This window comes from Eumetopias jubatus, unplaced genomic scaffold (assembly GCF_037043125.1).
Source record: "Eumetopias jubatus isolate StellerSeaLion01/CBP00866 unplaced genomic scaffold, mEumJub1_p1.0 scaffold_8, whole genome shotgun sequence".
Classification (NCBI taxonomy): Eukaryota; Metazoa; Chordata; class Mammalia; order Carnivora; family Otariidae; genus Eumetopias; species Eumetopias jubatus.
This window is the reverse complement of record NW_028274814.1, coordinates 97,435,682-97,453,811: the sequence shown is the minus strand read 5'-3', so window position 1 is coordinate 97,453,811 and position 18,130 is coordinate 97,435,682. Positions and strand designations below refer to the sequence as shown.

The 18,130-nt window shown below is 37.3% G+C and overlaps 1 protein-coding gene and 2 pseudogenes across 2 annotated transcripts in view; 2 read left to right on the top strand and 1 right to left on the bottom strand.

Annotated features, from left to right (window-relative positions):
- TBC1D15 (TBC1 domain family member 15) overlaps positions 1-18,130 on the bottom strand; it is an 82,718-nt gene that overhangs the window by 63,319 nt on the left and 1,269 nt on the right. The window contains exon 2 of one of the 2 annotated variants that reach the window (XM_028110908.2): positions 17,451-17,557. The exons of the other annotated variant lie outside the window; for it this stretch is intronic. Within the exon in view, the coding sequence (XP_027966709.1) occupies positions 17,451-17,546 (96 nt within the window). The 5' untranslated portion in view covers positions 17,547-17,557. The remainder of the gene's footprint in view (positions 1-17,450; positions 17,558-18,130) is intronic. 2 annotated transcript variants of the gene reach the window in all.
- Positions 2,654-3,201, top strand: LOC114215012 (prorelaxin pseudogene; annotated as a pseudogene).
- On the top strand, positions 3,519-3,611 carry LOC148163789 (U6 spliceosomal RNA; annotated as a pseudogene).

Below are 18,130 nucleotides of genomic sequence, written 5' to 3'. Positions count from 1 at the left end.
CAGAAAACACAGAGCAAAAGAAAACCAATACGGATAACAAGAATGAAATGGTTATTACAAAAATGCTGGAAGAGGGGCATCTGGGTGGCTCAGTCAGTTAAGTGTCTGCCTTCGGCTTGGGTCATGATCTCAGGGTCCTGGGATAAAGCCCCACGTCGGGCTCCCTGCTCAGAAAGGAGTCTGCTTCTCCCTCTTCCTCTGCCCCTCTCCGCTGCTCATGTGTGCGCATGTGTGCACATGAGCTCTCTCTCTCTCTCTCTAAGTCTTTAAAACAAAACAAAAACAAACAAAAAAAAACCTCTGGAAGAAAAAGATCATCTCAGAGTTCCTAACAACCAAGGAAACAAATTTGGAACACAGTCAAATACTCAGCCTGAGCTTGAGAAAAAAAGATATATAGCAAAAGTAAATATTAATCCCACCAAAAACAGAGGGGAAAAAACCCTATATTATACATGCAGCCAAGACAGAGCGAAAGAGACTGGATTTACCCTCTCACCAGAAAACAAAAACAAAAACAAAAAAGCAAGCAAGCCAACCAAACCTTTGAAACAGTGTTTTTTTTTGTTTTTGTTTTTTTTGTTTTTTTTAATCAGGTAATGAAAGACAGTGATTGCTCAAAGGAAACAAATGAGGTGAGCCATACAACTGCGGGAGCTTACTGTCTTGAGAGAGTTTCTAGCTGGCAAAGGGAGAGAAAACCCAGACAATACCTAGTAGTCTCCTGGAGTTGAGGACACAGAGCTGGGAATTGGGGGAGGCCAAGACAGAGAGTTCACAGGACAGAGTCCCAGGGAAGAGAGAAGGGCACAGAGAACTCAAAAGAGATCTGCAGAGGTCCCTCCTTGAGTAGTCAGCAGAGTACTGGTCAGTGCAGGTGTATCAGTAATTTACATTAAATTAACTAAACCTAGGGGGGAAAGTCACTTGAAATTATTAGAAGAAACAGTATGCAAGCTCACACAGAACTATTTCCACCAGAGTGGGAAACCTCGTAATTCCCAGGGCACTGGATAAAGTACTCAGAACAGCCTAGCCTCAGCAGGGGGAAAAATTAGTTCCACATTAAATGCTGTGCTGTACCCATCTAACAAAGTTTAAAAACAAGACTCAAAAGTGTTGGTTTCCACATAACAGGGTAATACATAAATACATAAATATCTACAACCAACAAGATAAAATTCACAAGAGCTAACATCTAGTAAAAAAAATTTACCAGGCACACTAACAGGAAAATTTGATCCTAATGAGCTGGAAAATCAACGAATTAAATATGCCCCCAAATGACACAAATAATAGAACTAGTAGAGAAGAATATTAAAGCATTATTATAACTGAATTGGATATAGTCAAGATTCTAGAAAAAGTTAGACATCACTAAGAAGACATCAAAAATATAAAAAACACCCAGTGAACTTCTAGAGATGAAAACTTCAATGTAAGATGAAAAATACACTAAAGGGATAATGGCAGAGTAGACATCGCAGAAGAATAATGAACCTCAAGTTACAGCAATAGAAACTATACACACACACACAGGAAAAAAAGACTGAGAAAAGGTGAAGAGAGCATCAATGAGCTGCAGGAAAACTTCAAGTGGTCTAATATACATATAATTGAAGTACTTGAAGATGATGAAAGGGAGAAACAGAAAAAGATCTCTTTTGAAAAAATAACTGCAGACATTTCTCCAAATTTGATGAAGACTATAAACCCACAGATCTAAACAGCCCAATGAACTCAAAATTGCAAGAATCACAACAAAGAGAACTATATATAGATACATAATAATCAAATTGTACAAAATCAGTAATATACAGAAAATCTTAAAATCAGCCAGAGGAAAAAAAACGTTAAATATAACGAGTTCAGATTTCTTTTTAGAAACAAGACTAGAAGACAATGAAGAAACACTTTTTTCTTTTTAACCATGTTACTAAGATATGATTGACATGAATTTAATGTATACGATTTTTTTTAAAAAGATCTAATTTATTTATTTGACAGAGAGAGAGTATAAGCAGGGGGAGTGGCATGGAGAGAGAGAAGGAGGCTCCCGCTGAGCAGAGAGCCCGATGTGGGGCTCAGTCCCAGAACGCTGGGATCATGGCCTGAGCCGAAGGCAGACACTTAGCCAACTGAGCCACCCAGGCACCTCTAATGTGTATGATATTTAAAAAGATTTTATTTATTTGAGATAGAGAAAGAGCACACGCACACACACACATGCAGGAGGAGGGATGGGGTGGAGGGAGAGGGAGAAACAGACTCCCTGGGAGCATGGACGTGGGGCTCAGTCCCAGGACCCTGAGATCATGACCAGAGCCGAAGGCAGATGTTTAACACTGAGCCACCCAGGCGCCCCTTTAATGTGTATGATTTGGTAATATGTCTGGGGATAAGTATACACCCATGAAACCATCATCATCAAGTCATAAACATATCCATCACCTCTTGATGTTTCTTCCTATCTCCTTGGAACATCTTTAAAAGTATTGAAAGGAAAACATTGTTAACCTATAATTCTACATGCAGAGAAAATATCTTTCAAAAAAAGAAGATAAGACGATTGGAACACAGGCAGAGACCGGTGGGCGACAGCGGCTGCAGTCCTAGAGGAAAAACACCCAGAGCAGAAGCGATGTGGTCCAAGATGCCACTCCTGTACTTGTCCCACCTGCTAAGGTTATGGCTGCTACTGAGCCAACTTCCCAGAGAGATCCCCGCTCAGAATGACAACGACATAATTAAGGCATGCAGACGCGAGTTAGTCCGCCTATGTATCTGGATCTGCGGCTCGGTCTCCTGGGGAGGAAAGGCTCTCCAGAAAGGTCGGGAACCTCGGCAGGCATCTGAACCACTTGCAGAAGTCGAGCCATCCTCCATCAATACAAAAACCTTAAATACAGTGTTGGAATATATTCCTAATTTGTCACAGGAGCTGAAGGCAACGCTGTCTGCGAGGCAGCCATCATTACAAGAGCTACAACTTGCACTGGAAAGTTCAAATCTTAACTTGGAAGAATTGAAGAAAATTGTTTTTAGTGGACAATATGAAGCTGAAGACAAAAGTCTTTCAGAATTAGAAACCTCAGGCTTAGATAAATAAACATTCCTGAAAAAAGACAGGCCTATGTAAACTTAAGTGATAAGTGTTGTAATGTAGGTTGTACCAGAAAAGAGCTTGCTATACTATGCTGAAAGTATTGTGTATTCCATCTACTGTTCACATGATTCTTGATGACACATTCACTGATGGCTCTGTCACCCCACTGATTATTAAAATATGAGAAATCATCAAAAAAAGAAGATAAAATAGTTTTCAGACATATAAAAGCTAAAAAGAATTCCCTCACCATCAGATCCATTACAAAAAATGTTAAAGGAAGTCTTTCAGGCAGAACAAATTATACTAGAAGGAAATCTGAATCTACACACAGAAATGAAAGCCACCCAAAATGGTTAACTATGTGGATAAACACATTTTATTCCTTGTTAATCAAATCTCTTTGTTTAAAGCGTAAGTAGAATGAAGCACATAAACTAAAATTGGAACAATACACAGAGAAGAATAGCATGACATGGAAATTCGTGAAGTGTTCCATATTTTTTCACTATATTGTACACCTGAAACTAATATAACACTTTATGTTAACCATACCACAATTTTTTTTCTTTTTTTTATGTTCAGTTAGCCGATATATAGTATATCTTTACTTTTTGATGTAGTGTTCAATGATTCATTATTTGCGTATAACACCCAGTGCTAATTACAACATGTGCCCTCCTCAATACCCATCACCCAATTACTCCATTCTGCCCCACTCCCCTCCTTTCTGTAACCCTCAGTTTGGTTCCCGGAGTCCAGAGTCTCTCATGGTTCGTCTCCCTCCCTGATTTCTTCCCGTTCACTTTTCCCTCCCTTCCCCTGTGGCCCTCTGCACTATTCCTTATGTTCCACGTATAAGTGAAACCATATGATAATTGTCTTTCTCTGACTGACTTATTTCACTTAGCAAAATACTCTCCAGTTCCATCCACGTCGATGCAAATGGTAGGTATTCATCCTTTCTGATGGCTGAGTAATATTCCATAACCACACCAGAATTTAAAATAAAAGAGAAAAAAAGAAAGCACAACTAGATAAATGTATGTATATCTTTGTTTTGTGGGTTTGTAACACACGCAAAGTAAAATAAAAATAACACAAAGGTCAGGAGAAGAGAAATGGAAGTATATTATTCTAAGTTCTTATACTTTACGCCAAGTAGTATAACTCTCGGAGATAAATGTTAAATGTTAAAAATGTAGAAGTTAAGGTAAGTTAAAGTAAAGTAGTAAAGATGTATACTATAAGCCCTAAAGCAATCTCTAAAACAAGAGATACAGCTAATAAGTCAACAAAGGAAGTAAACATGGAATAATTAAAACTACTCTGTTAATCACAAAGAAGGCAGAAATAGAAAATGAAACAAAGAAAAAATGGGACAAATAGACAACAAATAGCAAAATGACAGATTTAAATTTAACCACATCAGTAATTGCATTAAATGTAAATCATCTAAAGACTCCAACTAAAAAGAGGCTGTCAGACTGGATAGTCTGACAAACCAAACTCTATGCTACCTAAAAATATTTTAAATATAGAGACAAACAGGTTTAAAAAAAAAAAGGAAGATATATCACACTAACAAAATCAAAAGAAAGCTAGAATGGCTATATTAGTATCAGACAAAAGTAAATTTCATAGCAAAAGAAACATTAGCAGGTACAAGGATAATTTCAAAATGATAAAGTAGTCAATACATCAATACAATCTAACAACCCTAAATGTTGATGCACCTACTAAAAGAATTCCAAAAATTTTAAACATAAACTGATAGAACTGCACAAATAAACAAATCCACAGTTAGGAGTCAGATTTCAATACACCTCTTTCAGTAACTCCTAAAACAGCTGACAAAATATCAGTCACAATGTAACAATTTGACCTGACTGCCACTTATAGAACACTCTACCCAACAACAGAATACACTTTCTTTTCAACTGTATACAAAACACCTACCAAGACAGATCATATTTTGGACCATAAAATAAATCTCAATATATTTAAGAGTTCAAATATATTATGTGACAACAATAGAATTAAATTATAAATCAGTGAATGAAATATCTTCAGAACATCCCCACATACTAGAAATTAGTAACATACTTCTAAATAATCCAAGGGTCAAAGAAAAAATCAAAAGGGAAATTAGGAAAAATGTGAACTGAATGAAAACACAAACACAGGGGTACCTGGGTGGCTCAGCTGGTTAGGCGTCTGCCTTTGGCTCAGGTCATGATCTCAGGGTTCTGGGATGGAGCCCATGTCAGGCTCCCTGCTTAGTGGGGAGCCTATTTCTTCCTCTCCCACTGTGCCTCCCTCTCCCTCTGTGCCTCCCCCCACCTTGTGCCTCCCCCCCCCACTCACGCTCTCTCTACCTCAAAAAAATAAAAGCTTAAAAAAAAAATGCAAACACATATCAAAATTTATGCAGTGTCAGGATACCTGGGTGGCTCAGTTGATTGGGCGTCTGTCTTCAACTCAGGTCATGATCTCAGGGTCCTGGGATCGAGCCCCGCATCGGGCACCCTGCTCAGCAGGGAGTCTGCTTCTCCCTCTTTCCCCTGCCCCCCACCCCGCTCATGCTCTCTCTCTCCCAAATAAATAAATGAATCATCTTTAAAAAAAAAAATTTGCGCAGTGTCACTAAGCAGTGCATAGTGAGTGGGAAATAGATAGTACTACATGCCTTTATTAGAAAAGAAAAAAGGCCTCAAATTAATGACCTCAGCCTCTACCTTAAGATACTAGAAAAAGAATTGCAAATGAAACCCAAAGCAAGCAGAAAGAAAGAAAGATCAGAGTAGAAATCAATAAAAAGAGAAAAAAGAGAAATGGGGGAGGGGGAAATCAATGAAACCAAATACTACTTCTTTAAGAATAAAACTGGTAAAACTCTAGCCAGACTGATAAGGAAAAAACAAAAGACAAACTAACCAATATTAAGAATTAGAGCATTAACATCACTACAGATTTACACACAGAAAAAAGATACTAAGGAAAAAAGGGAAAAAAGATACTAAGAAATTTCTTGACCTTAGATTAATAAATTTGACATCTCAGACAAAACAGATAAATTCCTTAAGAGACAAAGCTATCAAAGCTCACTCAAGATGAAACAGATAACCTGAGTAGCCCAGTATCAATAAAGGAAATTGAATTTGTAGTTAAAAACCTTAAGACAAAGAAAATTCCAGGCCCAGATGCTTCTACTGATGAGTTTTGCCAAATATTTAAGAATACCAACCCAACACAAACTCTTTCAGGAAATTGAAGAGTAACTTCCCAACCATTCTATGAGGCCAGAATTATTACCCTGACACCAAAATGAAACTAAAACATTACAAGAATATAAAACTATAGGCCAATATATCTCATGAACTTAGATGTAAAAATTCTAAACAAAATTTAGCAAATTGAATCCAACAATATGCAAAAATGAAAATACTTCATGACCAAGTGGGGTTTATCTCACTTGCAGTTGGTTTAATATTCAAAACTCAATCCCTGTAAATTCGCCATAGTGAAAAAAATTTTAAAGAATAACCATATGATCTTGGGGCGCCTGGGTGGCTCAGATGGTTAAGCATCTGCCTTCGGCTCGGGTCACAATCCCAGGGTCCTGGGATCGAGCCCCATGTCCGGCTCCTGGCTCAGTGGGGAGCCTGCTTCTCCCTCTGCCTCTCCCCCTGCTCGTGCTCTCTCTCTATCTCTGTCTCGAATGAATAAATAAAACCTTTTTTTTTGAAAAAATAAAATCTTAAAAAAAATTTTAAAAAAAGAATAACCATATGATCTTAAAAGGTGCAGAAAAAGCATTCAACAAAATCCAACATCCATTTCTGACAAAAACTCAGCAAATTAAGAATAGAAGGAAGCTTTCTCAGTCTGATAAAGGGCACCTATGAAACACTACAGCTGATACCATATATCATATAAAGACTGAATGTTTTTTTCCTAAGATCAAGAACAAGATAAGGGTGTCCAGTCTTACTACTCTGTTCAACACTGTACTTGAGGTTTTAAATATCACAATAAAGAAAAAAATAAAAGACATCTATATTGGAACAAAGAAGTAATACAACTTATTTGCAGATGACATGATTGTCTATGTAGAAAATCCAGTAGAATCTACAAAAAAGCTACTAAAACTAAGTGAATTTATTTTTTTTTTTAAAGATTTTATTTATTTGACAGAGAGAGAGACACAGCGAGAGAGGGAACACAAGCAGGGGGAGTGGGAGAGAGAGAAGCAGGCTTCCCACCGAGCAGAGAACCCGATGCGGGGTTCGATCCCAGGACCCTGGGATCATGACCTGAGCCGAAGGCAGAAGCTTAATGACTGAGCCACCCAGGCGCCCCCTAAGTGAATTTATTTACAAGAATCCAGGACTCAAGATCAATATACAAAAATCAACTATATATTAATATATATATAAATAAATATATATTAAATACAGCATTTACAATAACATCAAAAACTATCAAGTACTCAGATATAAATCTTTTTATTTAAATACAATTAGCCAACATATACTACATCATTAGTTTCAGATGTAGTATTCAATAATTTATCAGTTTCATAAACACCCAGTGCTCATCACATCACATGCCCTCCTTAATGCCTTGATATCATCCAATTACCCCAACCCCCCACCTACCTCCCCTCCAGCAACCCTGTTTGTTTCCTATGTTTCCTCATGGTTTGTCTCCCTCTCTGATTTCTTTCCATTCCATTTTCCCTCCCTTCCCCTATGATCCTCTACGCTGTTTCTTATACTCCACATATAAGTGAAACCATATGACAACTATCTTTCTCTGCTCAGTTGTAAGTCTAATAGATGTGTAAGACTCCTAAACTGAAGATTATATTTGAGAGAAATGAAAGAGGACCTAAATTAAATACAAAATACACCATGTTCATGGCTCAGGAGAATCAAATTGCTAAGATGTCCATTCTCCCCCAGACTGACCTCTAGATTGATTGCAATGCCAGTCAAAATCCCAGCAGGCTCTTTTGGAGATATTAACAAGCTGATTCTAAGTTTGGTGGAAATTCAAAGGACCTAGAATAATCAAATCAGCCTTGAAAGAGAATAAAGGTGGAGCACTGACATACCTCACTATAAGACTCAATATAAATCTATAGTAATGTATTATTGATGTAAAGAGAAATAAACAGACTGACAGTACAGAATAAAGAGTTCAAAAATCAACATATATATATATATATATATGGTAAATTTATTTTTGACAAAAGTACAAAAGCAATTCAGCAAAGAATAGTCTTTTCAATAGCACTTGAAAAACTGCTCATCCGTGTGCAATAAATAAACTTCAATCCATACACTGCACCACATACACAAATTAAATTGAAATGGGTCACAGATTTAAATGTAAAAAGTAAATCTACAAGAGCTTTTGGGTAGCACAGTCAGTTAAGCATCTGACTCTTGGTTTAGGCTCGGGTCGTGATCTCAAGCTCCATGTCGGGCACCACACTCAGCAGGAGTCTGCTTCAGATTCTCTCTCTCCCTCTGCCCCTTCCAAAACTGTGCTGGTGTGCATGTGGTCTCTCAAATAAATAAAATAAAAAAACAAAACAAAAACTACAAAATTGAGGAAGAAAACATAGGAGATAATCTTATGGCCTTGGTTCAGCAAAAATTTTTTAGAAATGACACCAAAAGCATAAAAGAAAAAAACTGACACATCAACAAAATTGAATACTTCTGCTCTTTAAAAGACATTATCAAGCAAATGAAAAGCCAAGGCTCAGGCAGGGAAAAGACATTTGCAAATCACATAACATATCTAATAAAGGACCTATATCCAGAACATAAGAACTCTCAAAACTCAGTAACAAGAAAATGAGTAACACAGTTTAAAATAAAATGGGGAAAAGATATGAACAGACACTTCACCAAGGAAGATATAGGGATGGCATATAACCATATGAAAAGATGCTCAACATTATTAATCATTAGGGAAATGCAAATTGAAACCATAATGAAATACTGCACATCTATTACAATGGCTATAATTAAAAAGACTAACATGCCAAATGTTGACAAGATGTGGAACAGTTGGGACTTTCATACACCACAGTGAGAATGTAAAAATGGTACATCTACTTGGGAAAACAGCTTTGCAGTTTCTTAAAATGCTAAGCGTGCAACTAACATGATCCAGCCATTCTACTCCGTGGTATTTGCCCAAGAAAACAGAAAGCATCTGTTCATACAAAGACTATACCAATTTTCGTAGCAGCTCTATTTGTAACAGCCAAAAGTAGAAAAAAATCCAAATGTCTATCAACAGGTTAATGAATGAACAAATCTTGGTATACCCATACAATAGAATACTATTTGGCAATAAAAATTAATAAACTAATGATACATGCAATTATTAATGAATCTCAAAATAATTACGCTGAATTTATATAAAATTCTAGAAAATGTGAACTAATCTATAGTGATAAAAAGAAGCTCAGTGGTTGCCTATGGACAAGGTAAAAGTAGTGATAGATTACTGTGAGTCAAGAGGAAACTTTGGCAGAAATATCATCATCTTGATTGTGTTGATGGGTTCACAGTATGTACATGCATCATAAGTTATCAAATTACACACCGTATGTGTAACTTATGACAGTAAGTTGTAACTTATTGTCAATTGTACCTCAAACTGTATGAAAAATAAGTTACATGAAAGGTCTATTGTTTTAAACTGTAAAACCCCATATAAAGGTAAATATGTAAATAGACACAGTTCCCTTAAAAAAAAAAAAGAAAGAAAGAAAAGGGAAGTTGATCCTGCCTCAAAAAAAAAAAAAAATTAGATTACACCCTGTTTTCATTGCAGATTAGATGTCCATAGGGAGCAAACGACTATCAACAAAGACTTGCCACTTAGTGGTATTGAGCTAATTATATAAAATTGATTCAAATTGAAACTATTATTAGGCACTTATTACATGCCAGACATCATGAAGAACAGAAAAATAAACAAGATAAAGTTCCTTGCATGTACCTGGCAATGTTATAAAAAAGGTAAAATCTTTACACAAGCTAGAATATTCTAAGTGCTACCCACCCTCTTGGGACAGGGAGAAAAAGAACAATATATTAAAGTACTAAAAAAAGGAGAAAAGTTGTTCATTTGGAATAAAACTGCCTCATGCCCTCCAGGATCTTATCTATTCTTAAATATCTGCTAAGATGCCTAAGCAGGTAAGTATATTTATAAAACTCTCAGTGATGATGGCCTGCTGATGGCAAAACAAACTGCAGATTTTTTTCCTTTAGCAAAGGAACTCCGCCAGATAGAACTTATTAAAAGAACTCTAGACAACAGCAAATGTTTTAGAATCAACTTGATGACCTCTAATTTAGCAAAAGTTAAAATTAAAAGGCAAAAATGAGGCAGGCAAACAGATAAATTCAACTTTCTAGATAAACAGGAATGTACTTGGCATTATCCAACTCAAGACCATGCTACTTTCCTACAAAAAAAGCTGGAAAAGATAAGTTGCACAACACAGCAGCAAGTAATTTTTTATATTGTTCCTACACCTGAGTGGGATGGGACTGGATTTTTATTTGTATTATGATTATCATAATCTTTATTTTCAAAATTTTACAATTCAACCCAGCTTTTTCAAATTTACTATTAAGCTTAGGGGTAAAATTCTTGCCCTAAGTATCTGTTTAAACATGTTAATCCAACACCTACTATGCATAACATACATTCTTGAACTGTAGTAGCTATGTTAATTTTATAAGCTAAATTTAATAACAAAAAAAGTTTTAAAAATTCAGTTTCTTTAAAACCATTAAGCAGGGGGTGCCTGGGTGGCTCGGTCGTTAAGCGTCTGCCTTCGGCTCAGGTCATGGTCCCAGGGTCCTGGGATCGAGCACCACATCGGGCTCCCTGCTCAGCGGGAAGCCTGCTTCTCCCTCTCCCACTCCCCCTGCTTGTGTTCCCTCTCTCGCTGTGTCTCTCTCTGTCAGATAAATAAAAAAATCTTTAAAACCATTAAGCATATTGAAAACTTAAACTTTGGTTAGAGAAGGTTATCCCCACAAAATACCAGAGTGAACCTAGAAATTCTAATGAACTCCACACCCAAATATCTAAGCACCTACTTGATATTTCATTTGAATAACCACAGGCATCTTAAGCTCAGTATGTTTTACCCTAAATCTGCTCTCCTGATATCCCCAGCTGTCAAAGACATCCCATCCACCCCGTTAAACCTTTTTCTCATCATCCCCATCCTATCTCCTAAATCCCTCAAACCTTCACCTCTGACTTTGACCCCTCATCATTTCTATCCTGAGTTGCCAAAATAACATTCTGGTCTCTCTTCTCCCAATCTAGTCACCTTTCAATAATTTGTGTAAAGTGAGTAACGTGTAAACCACTGCCAAAATTGATCTTTATAAAATGTACATGACTATGCCATGCCTGAGCTTAAAAATCCTTCTGACTGCACCCTCTATATTTTACCTCCGCAGCTAATCAACACCTGACACTCCCCAATACATACCAACTTCCTGCCTTGGGCCACTTTGAACTCACCTGTTCCCTCAAAGCGTTGTGCCTTTTTATGTGTGCACTCTTATTCTCTCTTCATTACACATTCTCTCTGCAGATAACTTCTAAATCCCTCAAAAGACCAATAGCCCATCCAAACTCTTCCCACTGCCCCCACTCCACCTAATCTGATTCAGAAGTTTCTTTACTCATACACTCAACACGTTTATGAAGCTTCAACGAAATGCTGGGAATAAAAGATTTTGGTGGAAAAACACACACCAAAAAAAAATTATCTGCCTAAACCAGTAATGTCATGTAAACCAGTAAATAAACTGTCATAGCAGAGTGTGACGGAAGTATGCACTGGCTCCTGAATGAGATGTCATTTTCAGCTATTTCTCCAAAAAATAAAAATGAATGCATACAATGTGCCAGGCACAGAGCATGTTTCTAGGTATAAATACGTAAGAGTCAGTCACTGCCTTCATAGCATTTACAATCTAAGAGGGGATTAGGACAAGAAAACAGCATGAATAGGATACCACAGTAGGAGCTACTAAATGATACCTAATCTAGACCTAAGGACTCGGCAGGACGAGAAATCAGAAAGACTTAATTAGAGGGATATGGAAACTGAGACCTGGAGAATGACAATTTTAACTACAAAAGGGCTTATGCTCTTGGCAAAAAGTTTGTTTTACACAGGAAGCCGGAGTTCAGTGCATGGCCGCAATCCAGACCAGACAGTAGAGGTAAAAGAGTTCAGAGACAAGAGTAGAGGCCATATCAGATCACAAAAGAGTTATACAAACCATGCTCAAGAATTTGGGAGTTTGGAATTTGTCCTGAAGAAAACTCTTTGCCACTAGAAAGCCATTAAAAAGTTCTAGCAGGGGAATGCCATGGTCAGACTTGCCTTTTCTAAGCACACACACCGGCTGCAGAGCCAAGAATGAACAGCTGCAGTAATCCAGGGAGGGAGAGATTCATGGTGGCTTGAAGTACAGCAGTGGCGGTGGGGATGAAGAAAGGCAGATGGCTTAGAAATATAATTAGAAGGTCGAAATGATAGGAAGGACTTCATGACTGATTAGATGTGGGAGAGGAAGAGAAGAGAAATCAGGGACAAAACTGAGTGGATGAGGTTATTCATGGAGATAGGGAATACAGAAGGAAAAAAGTAAACAGTGAGTTTTTATTTGGGACAAGTTAATCAGTAATGACTGTGGAACAAAAGAAATGTAGCACATAAACGGTTTTAAGAATAACAAGTCACAGAAATTCTGGGAGTGAAGATATAGAGATGTTGAGATATTAAGGATGTTACAATTCTCAAATGGCAGGCAGCAGAACCATTATTGCTTCTTAAGGGCAACAGTGTGCCAAACGATGTCAGACAGGAGGACAGGAATAATTTAGCAGTCTGGGGAGGTACAATGAGGACTAAATGAATGACTTCTCTTATACCAAGGACTACAAATACATTACAGTATTCCACATTAAGAGACAGTAAATAGATTTCATAAGGATTTCCTTCCACCAAAAAGTAAAAATAAAAAAGTTGGGTTATTTTTCATTTAGTCCCAGCAGCTATGTCCCATCAAAGACCTAACATTTTAATTCTTTCCCCCCAAAAGCCATGTTTTTATTAACTCATAAACTAACTTGTTAAATTTGCAAACTACTGTACTGTATCAAAAATAAAGTCTATGTTTAACCACTCAGCATCCAAAGAACTCAACATACAAAAGGTACTAAAATGTTTGCTAAAGAATGCCAGAAAAAGGGATGCCTGGGTGGCTCAGTCAGTTAAGCGTCTGCCTTTGGCTCAGGTCATGATCCCAGAGCCCTGGGAGCAACTCCTGCATCAGGCTCCTTGCTATGTGGGGAGCCTGCTTCTCCCTCTGCCTGCAGCTGTCCACTTGTGCACTCTCTCCCTCTCTAACAAATAAATAAAATCTTAAAAAAAAATAATAAAGAATACCAGGAAAAAAAAAAGACATATTGTATTTTACACCAGGAAGGTATTACCATAAGATCCAGTCTAGGCAAAGAAAAGTTCTCCAGGAAAATCTAGATACTAGAATATTCTTTCCATTTCTTACGCACAAGGGTTTTACAGGACTATAAGCATATCTAAAGGGAATTAGAAGGGGCCAATTTCAAGTTACATGAATTCCTACTAAGAGTGCCATCAAAGCAAACTCTTAAAAAATAACAGCTGATTTCCCAATTGTTTCGTGTTTTTTTCCAATAGAACTAAATTCTAAAACAATCAGGGTAAAAACAGAGTGAAACCCAAGTGTACTAAAATAGAACTTTTTAACTCCAAAACAAGAGGACTCAGTGATTCCATCTCTCCCCACTCATTTTCTCTATCTTCTTGCTCATTCCTAATCACTGAATACCTACTATGTGCCAGAATCTTGGCTAGATGCAGGTGAAACACTTCAGGCCCTGCCCTCATAATGAGTCAGTTTACTGGTCTTCAGAATACAAACATTCACTAAAAACAGCACCTACTTCAAGGACGTGAAATTTATTTTGCATATTTAGACAAGACAAAGAGGTGGGTGTTACTGAGTATTTTCCCTCTAAAGAACTTAAGTCTTTAAGATAGAAGGTAAGGGGCTATCTGATACACACCCAATGCCTAATATAGTGCTTGGAACAAATCAGATGCTTAATATTTGTTGGATAAATGAATGAAAGTAAACTAACAATCAGAGCAGTGGGTCTAAGGCCAAAACCTATTTCAGGCTATCTCCTTTCTCCTGCCTTTTCTGTGATAGGTAAATTCAACTCATTCCATTAATTCAATTCTGTCCACCAGTTATTGAAGACACAAGATGGTCTTTACAGGCAGTGTCCCTATTTCTCCCCTCAATATTCACAAGAGAACGTCACTTTCTGTTTGGCTGACTGTTAAAACATATTGTTCTACAGACAGACAGTTAAAAAAAAAAAAAAAGCTGAACTCTAAGAACTAATCAGGGTTTCTAATCAAACTCAAACCTATTTTCAAAAGCTCAGCTAAAAATTACATTCATGCAAAATTGAATTCATCCGCATGCTGACAAAAACCTACGCTTGATTTAGTCAAATCATCAGAGACCTGAAGATGTCAAATTGGTACCCTGTATTTAGTAACTACTGAACTACCCACTGGCATAAAACTATCAGCATCCTAGAGGCATTACAGGGTCCTTTTTAATTACCAAAAAGATACAGAGGCACCTGATGGTGCAGTCGGTTGAGTGTCCGACTTTTGGTTTTGGCTCAGGTCATGATTTCAGGGGTCATGGGATGGAGCCCCACATCAGGCTCCACATTCAGTGTAGAGTCCGCTTGAGTTTCTCTCTCCCTCTGCCCCTCCCCCCACAGACTCTCACACTATCCTCCTCCCTCACATAATCTCTAAAAAAAAAAAAAAAAAAAAAGATGCAATACACCATATAAGTACATACATTATATTACATAGTACAAAAAGCTACAGGAGACTTTATTCTCTGGTCTACCCTTCAGAAACTTGTTTTTTGGGGTTTTGCTTTTGGTTTTATTTGACTGTGGATCCTATCATCCTTATAATGGATCAGGTTCCCCTCTTTACTTTAGCTGCTAAAAAACTTGAGAGCTAAACTGTGGCCCACTAAAGCATACAGTTTATTTAATAAATATACTTCCAGTACCATTTACCTTTTTTACCCTTACTTTCCTTTTACCTTTTTTTCTAATGTATTTTACATAACTATATTGCTTTTATATTTGTGAGCAGCTTAAATCTTTGTGGAAAATGGCAGCAAAAATAAATATTCAACTATTTCCTAACCAATAATAATTTTATAATGTTTAAGAAATCTGAAAGATTTTCCTTAACAATAGTAGCAGCTAACATTTATTGAGCACTTACTTGACACCAGGCACTGTTCTGAATGCTTTGCAAATATTAACTCATTTAATCCTCTTTACAATTCCATGATGGAAATATAATTATTCCTCATTTACAAATGGGAACACTGGGCACAAGGAAGTTAAGAAATTTGCCCAAAGTATAGAGCCATAAAGCAGTGGAGCCAGAGTCTGAACCCAGACAATCAAGCTCCATCTCCTTAACCACTGCCCAACTGGGATGATTTTTCATTCATCAAAACTACATGATTTCTAAAACAAGGTATTTTTCAATTCCTAAAGTAAAAATGAGAATTAGAGGTAGAGCTAACTTCAAAAATGAAGTTTATACCCATACCAAAACCATATTGTAAATCTTTAAAATTCTGCTATACCCAATGACTTACAGAGAAATTGAGATTACGAATTAACACCTACACAGCATCTACCACGTGCTAGGATTTGTTCTAATATATTTACTTATTGATTCTCTTCACCGCCCCATAAAGTAGGTACTATATCATCCCCATATTACAAACGAGGAGACTGAAGCACAGAAAGGTTATGTAATTTGACTGACGTCCCTAGTAAGTGTGAAGTTAGTTTTTTGAAACTGGTTTGGATCCAGAATCCAAACTCTTAACTGTTATCTTACACTGCTTCTCCATATGACAGAGATTAACTTCCTTGATTACTTCCTACACTCAAAGTTCAAAGCAAGCAAAACTGTTAGAAAAATTACTCTACATCCTAGATCTCAACACTGATTCTATCCACCAGCATCTATATTTTTGAAAAGTACCACATGTGGTTCTTGTGAGCCTTGATTAATATCCACTGCCCTAGGTTTCTAAGCTAGATAGGTCTTAGCTGAGCCTTTGGGTGGGAGGGGTATGGGGATAAAGAAATACACATATATACACATATACACACTCACTCTCTCACATCTATATATATATATATATATGTATGTATATATATAAGAACAAAGCCCTTGTTCCCAAAGGAACAAGACTGGAAAGGAGGGAAGCATAAGATAAAGCCAGAAAGGGAACACGGCTTTTTATACCATGTTAAGCAGCCTTTAGTATTATTTTAATGGTGACAGTAACAAAATAAAGATTTTTTTTTTAAGATTTTATTTATTTTGAGGGAGAGGAGAAAACGTGTATGTGCATGCCTGCGCACAGGCTGGGTAGGGGCAGAGGGAAAAAAAGAATCTCAAGCAGACTGCGTGCTGAGTGCAGAGCTGATGCAGGGCTCCATGTCATGACCCTGAGATCACCACCGGAGCCAAAATTAAGAATCAGATGCTTAATGGACCAAGCTACTCAGGCACCCCAGATTTTGTTTTTTTAAAGCAAGAGACAATCAGATTTGTACATTACCAAAAAAAACACAAAAAACAAAAAACCTTCCAGTGGTGGTGTAGAGAGGGGACTGTGGGCAAAGAAACTGCAACAAGGAGAAAAATCAGCTAAGAACTCGAGACTAGAGGCGGACTAAATGGACTAAAAACAGAGAATGAAGAGTATGCAGAAATTTAAGAAACTTCTTTAAGGTAAACTGGTAGGACTTGGTTCTTGATAAATTTTTATTGAAATGGACGTCTCCAAGTTTGTTTTACATGCAACCACTGAATGATGATACCATTAAACTAGATCTGAACTTACTGAGGGAAGAATAACTGGGTTTTGCTCGTCATGATGGTATTATTTGGGAGAGGAGGAGCTTTTGGCACAGAAACGTAATTTAGGTGGTATGATGGTAATGGGTGTCAAATTATGAGTAAGAATAAATGAGATGATGAAGCACAGTTATGACATAAAAGACTAATTTTAAGAAATCAGATTATGGGGGCACCTGGGTGGCTCAGTCAGCTGAGTGCACAACTCTTGATTCCAGCTCAGGTCCTTACCTCTGAGTCATGGCATTGAGCCCTATGTGGGGGCTCCATGCTCAGCTGGGAGTCTGCTTGAGATTCTCTCTCTTCCTCTGCCCCTGCCCCGCTCATGCTCTCTCTCTCTAAAATAAATAAATAAATAAAATCTTTATAAAAATGTCAGATTATGGGGCGCCTGGGTGGCTCAGTTGGTTGAGCGACTGCCTTCGGCTCAGGTCATGGTCCTGGAGTCCTGGGATTGAGTCCTGCATCCGGGACTGCTTCTCCCTCTGACCTTCCCCTTTCTTGTGCTCATTCTCTCTCTCTCATTCTCTCTCTCAAATAAATAAAATCTTAAAAAAAAAAGGTCAGATTATGAAAGAGAGTGACTGGAAGGAAAGGATGAAAAAAGTCTTATATTTCACAACTGGGCTTCATCATCTCAAGGATTCTCTCAAAAACAATCCATGCCTGAAAGAGGGAAGCAGAGTTCAAATGGAAAGGATCCCTTCTTGGAAAGACCTAAATTGAATCGGTCCAGACAGAAAATCAAGCAGGATAACTTTGAAGTATGTAATGAGTCAAATAGAAAATCAGCATCTGCTATGAAGACTTAAAAACTAACAAGACAATCAAAGAGCATGAATAATCAAAAAAAACTATGACCAATCTATCATTTAAAATAGCCAATATGTAGAAGTATGAAATCTTTCTTA